Genomic DNA, 5,593 nt, shown 5'->3' with positions numbered 1-5,593 from the left:
TATGCCTCTTGTAATATTTTGTTTTGGTTCGTATTTGAGGCTCATATTGTGTTTGTGTTGGGCTAAGGTTGGAGAAGAAATTGTAATGAATGTTTTGATTCTCATGTGAGGACTGAGGATGGTTGAACAAAAAATAATACAGTGAAACATATAAGTGAAACGGATAATTTAGACTTTGATGATTGTATTTTTATACAATTACTTGGGTAAGGGTTTCCAAGATGTACAAAGTGATACATATACATATTTTTGATGGGCTGTTATATTTCTTCCAATGGATTTCCTTTGGTTTTGTTTATTGATATTTGATGTATCTTTTTTTCTTCTAGCATTCACAATGTTTTCTCTGCTGAATATATTTTTTTTTAAAGATTGTGTTGCATGAATTTGGAAACAAATGTGATAACTGAGCTACTTCTACGGAAATCTCCAATAATATTTTTGTAGCAAAGGATATGATATGACAAAAAAATTGCAAAAAGTTGGATATAGTCACAGAAATAGCCATCACCAGTAGCCAAAGTCAACTGAATCAAAATATTGTATCATTGTATGTTGTTACCCTATAACACAAAACTAGGGCCAATGCTTTGTCCTCTTCTAAATTTGACATTGTATAATTTCTTGTTGGATTAAACAAGTCTTTAGTCCCTATAAAGTTTTAGTATTTTGTTTTTAGCCCTTATAAATTATTTTATAACTTTTAGTTTCTTAGAAATGTTTTGTCCCTAATTTAAAACCAATTATTACGTATATTTCTAATTTTAATAATTTTTTGCATTAATGTTGAGGATGTACTAAACTTCTTTACAAAGATTCATACCTTTTAAAAAAATGATGAATTAAATATGAATTTTTAAATTTTTGACGTTTAAAAATTCATATTTAATTTCTCATTTGTTAAAAAATTCTAAATTTTATAGGAAAATTTCTTATTATGCCTTAAACATTTATATAAAATATCATTCAGAAATTCAAATGAGACATAATAATTGGTTTAGAATCAAGGACCAAAAATAAAAATGAAAAATTTGAAGGAACTAAAAATTGACAATTTTTTTTATAAAAATTAAAAAAAAAAAATTGTGAAATTTTTATAGAAATAAAAAACTTATTTAACCCCTTTCTTATTTTACAAAAACAAAATGAAATATATTAATGATATGCAGAAGATGTGAACATGTCTTACAAACACACCCCATAAAGAGATCCAATCTCCAAAATTTGATGTATTACAATGAAGCCAAACCAAAACTTAAAACATCTAACATCACAATACTTCTTGGCATTCCTTCACTACAAAACAGATGCTGCTACTACCTCAAGAAGCAGCCACTATTATTAGCACCAAATGTGCTGCAAATACGGGACACAAACCACAAAAACCAATTATCCTCAATATTACTTATTCTATTATTTCTGATAATAAACAACCGTGTGTTATACATATATCTACTTTGTGTTTCCTTGAGCATCCAATATTTGTTTATGGAAGATCCTATGTATTATTAGAGGATCATGTTCATGTTGATAAACAAGACCCTTTAAGATATTTCAATGATTGCCATCAAACTCAATTGATCCTAGAAACTTGTGATCATGTTTTTATTGTTTAGTTGATTCATGTTGAGTGTTCATTAAGTAAGAAAATTCAAAATGAAAATTACCTTATTTGGATAATAAATTTGGAGAATTTTCAAAATAAAGGAATTTCATTGTTAAAAGGGTAGTTAATACATGTTAGTTAAATCTGTTTGAGAAGTTAGTTAGTAGCTATGGAGAGTAAATTGTTTTTATTTTTCAGTTTTTTATTCTACTTAATGAAGGATTTGGAAAAGCGATGATAAAAAGAAAGAATGGGAAACAATCTCTGACGTGCTATTTGTTCTAGGCATAGAAAGCAAATTGTTAAGCTTAGGCCAATTTCTTGAAAAAGGCTATGTGATGATTATGGAGGATAAAATGTTGAAGGTACTTGACAATAAGAAGATGATAATCAAAGCTCCTTTGTCAAAGAATACGACTTTCAAGGTGGGAATTCAAGTTGTGGAGCATAGGTGTGTTGGCTGCCACTATGATTAGGGAAGAATGGGTGTGACATTACAAATATGGACACTTGAATATTAGAGATTTGTATGAATTGAAGAGGCAAGGTATGGTGCATGGTTTTCCACAAATTCCTATCCCTGCTGAAATGTGTGAAGATTGTATAGGCTAATTCAAGCAGCTGGTGGAGCGTAGATCAAGGAGCAAGCTTGAAGTCATATACACAGATGTGTGTAGGCCTATGCAAGCGGAATCACTTGGTGGTAACATGTATTTTGTATCTTTTATTGATGATTGACTGGAAAGACATGAATCTACCTAAAAAGAAAGAATGAAGTTTATTGATATGTTCAAAAGGTTTAAAGCTTTGCTGTCTAGATAGAGTGGAAATGTCATAAAAGTATTGAGGACAGATAGAGGAGGGGAGTTTATTTAAGTTGATTTCAAATGATTTTGTGAAGAAGAAGGGATAGTATATAAGATAATACCTCCATATACACCACAACACAATGGTACTACAAAGATGGAGAGAAAAAAAAGCATCATGAATGTGGTGAGAAGTATGTTAAAATGAAAAGACCTGTCAAAGAGCTTGTGGGGAGAAGCTGTGTCAAGTGCTGCTTATTTTCTAAACAAATGCCCAACTAAAAGTTTGAAAGGTGTGACAGCTAAAGAAGCTTGGTCAGGTAACAAGCCAAATGTGAGTCATTTTCGTGTATATGGCTCTATTTGTTATAAGCACATCCCTGATCAGCTTAGAAAGAAGCTTCATGATAAAGGTGGTGTTAGTAGGATATCATAGCACTGGAAAATATAGACTATATAACACCATAACCAAGAAAATAATGGTTAGTAGGGATGTGATAGTTGATGAATTAAAGAGTAGGAGCTAGACGAATATTAGAGGAGAAAGATCAGTTGAGCATATGTTTCAGCTTAGTGTTTATAATGACACTGAGTCTGATTGAACCAATCATTATGCAGAATGAGGTAAGAATATCTCAAAGGAACACTCAATTACCACAGAGATTGCAAGATTATGAAATTATTCCTGACTCAGCTTTGCATGTTGAGAGTGAGCTAATGCAACTAGCTCTATTTGCTGAAGCTGAGCCATTAACATTTGAAGAAGCAGTACATGATCCAAAATGAATTAGTGCTATGAAGGAGGAGTTAAGCTCAATTGAGAAAATCAAACTTGGGAATTAGGTCTGTTGCCACTGCAGTAAATGTCCATTGATGTCAAATGGGTCTACAAAGTGAAGGTTAGTCCAAGTGGAAAGGTCCTTAAGTATAAAGCTAGATGGGTGGTAAAAGGCTTTCTACAAAGGTCCTTAAGTATAAGGATAGAAACTATTAGAGTGGTAGTTTCATTTGCTAGTTTGAAAAATTGGAAGATGCATAAAATGAATGTGAAATCAAATTTCTTAAATTGACCATTGAATGGAGAAGTCTATGTGAGAAAACTCCCAAGTTTTGAAGTTAAAGGGCATGAGTGAAAAGTATACAAACTCAAGAAGACTTTATATGGCTTAAATCATGCACCAAGGGATTGGAACAAAAGAATTGACAGCTTCCTCAGCCATATTGGATTGCAAAAGTGCAAGTGTCAGCATGGTATGTACTTGAAACATGTTGATGTAGCAGGTATAATAATTGTATCTCTTTATGTTGATGATCTACTTGTGATTGACAACAGTGAAACTAAAATTATCAGTTTTAAAGCATAGATAATGAAGGAGTTTGAGATGACTGATTTGGGTAAGCTAACATATTTCTTGGAAATAGAATTCCAAAGAATTAAGGAGGAAATAGTAATGAACTAGAGTAAGTATGCTTCTGATATATTGAGAAGATTTAACATGCAAAGTTGTAAAAGAAGAAAGTGATGATAAAGTTGATGTTACTGAGTCTGACAGATGATAGGCTCACTAAGGTACTTATGTTGCACAAGACCTGATCTAGCATATTATGGTAGCTTAATTAGCAGGTTTATGAAAAAACCAAATTTGTCACACTTAATGATTGCGAAAAGAATCTTGCAATATGTGAAGGGAACTCAAAGATGGATAAGTTTATATCTTGATGAAAAAAGTGGAACATGTGCAAAGATGTATGGCTATTCAAACTCTGATTGGTGCGGAGACAAATATGATCGCAAAAACACTGCTGGGTATTTCTTCTTGTTGGGAACAACACCAATCTCTTGGTGCTCAAAGAAAGAATCAGTGGCGCTCTATCATCTTGTGAGGCTGAGTACATTGCTACTGCAATGGGAGCTTGTCAAGCTGGTTGGCTTGATACCTTGATATAGGAGTTGAGAATGAAGAAATAAGATGTAGTGTCTTTGTCAGTGGATAACATGTCTGCAATTAATTTGACTAAACATCCAATTGCACATGGGAGAAGCAAACATATTGTAACTAGATTCCATTTTTTTGAGAGATCAGGTGAGTAAAGGGAATATGAATGTGGAACATTGCATAAATGAAGCTCAAGTGACTGATGTCATAACAAAACCTTTGAAGATTGAAATGTTCAAATATTTAAGAAGCAAGATGAGAATGGTAGATTTAACAAGCATGAATTAAGAAAGTGTGTTAAAAATGTAGTTAATACTTGTTAGTTAAATCTATTTGAGAAGTTAGTTTGTACTTATGGTGAGTTAATGTTTTTCAGTTTTCCTTTTTGCCGCAAACCTTTTAAAATTTATAAAAATAGCCCAAATTTATATAAGCAAGTGTTCAATCCAAATAAAAAAAAAATATATAGATGAAGTGAATGCAATTGAAGCATTTGGATTGCTTAGAATTTTCAATTACTTCATCTAAATATAGTATACGGCATTAGGTATATCAGTCACCACTCTTATAATGTATTTAATATTAAACTCACTATTAATTAATGTAAGACTTAACCAATCATATTTGAACCCAACAAAAGGTGAGTTTTATGAGAGGAAGAGGTGGGCGTGTTTGGTTTGGTCCAATTAATTTTGGCAAATTCGAATCAACCGTGCACAAAGGGGAATTTATTTGTTTTTATTTTTGTGGCAGTTTGATGAGGAAGAGACTAAGTTAAGGGAGGTAACATAATCAAGAAAATTGCTGACAACATACTCTTTAAAACATACTTCTCAATATATTCATTCTAAATTATGTGGGGTCCAAATAAATTTGGTGAGTCTTATATAAATTTCAACCAATAAGAATGAATGTGTTGAGAAGTATGTGTTTCAAAATTTATTGTTATGAATTGTTGTAATTGTAGTTGTTGCAATAAATATATGAAAATTTTAATTTCCTCAATGTTATTAAATAGTAGCTATTAACTAGTGGAATTAAAAAAAAAACGTTATTATAGAACTCTTGCATTGCAAAATTTCAATGAAACCCTATTTTCTGCTGTCTAGAAAACATTGATTTTGATGATAACTTGATAAGGATGTGATCCTTATGCGCTTTCCTCAAATGATTGGAAGGATAAATAAAAATTTCAACCTCAAATGTTGATGTTGATAATAATTTATAATTTATATTATTAATTA

At 31.4% G+C, this 5,593-nt stretch overlaps 1 protein-coding gene across 1 annotated transcript; it reads left to right on the top strand.

Annotated features, from left to right (window-relative positions):
- The first annotated feature begins 3,585 nt into the window (after window positions 1-3,585).
- LOC113786661 (secreted RxLR effector protein 161-like) lies at window positions 3,586-4,355 on the top strand. The gene is made up of 3 exons (XM_027334675.1): window positions 3,586-3,663; window positions 3,777-3,860; window positions 3,966-4,355. Exons 1-3 carry the CDS (start codon window positions 3,586-3,588, stop codon window positions 4,353-4,355), a joined length of 552 nt encoding a protein of 183 aa, XP_027190476.1.
- The last annotated feature ends 1,238 nt before the right edge of the window (window positions 4,356-5,593 follow it).

The sequence above is a fragment of the Cicer arietinum genome, chromosome 5 (assembly GCF_000331145.2).
Source record: "Cicer arietinum cultivar CDC Frontier isolate Library 1 chromosome 5, Cicar.CDCFrontier_v2.0, whole genome shotgun sequence".
Taxonomy (NCBI): domain Eukaryota; kingdom Viridiplantae; phylum Streptophyta; class Magnoliopsida; order Fabales; family Fabaceae; genus Cicer; species Cicer arietinum.
Note: the sequence above shows the minus strand (reverse complement) of the source record. Positions and strands in the feature narration are given on the sequence as shown.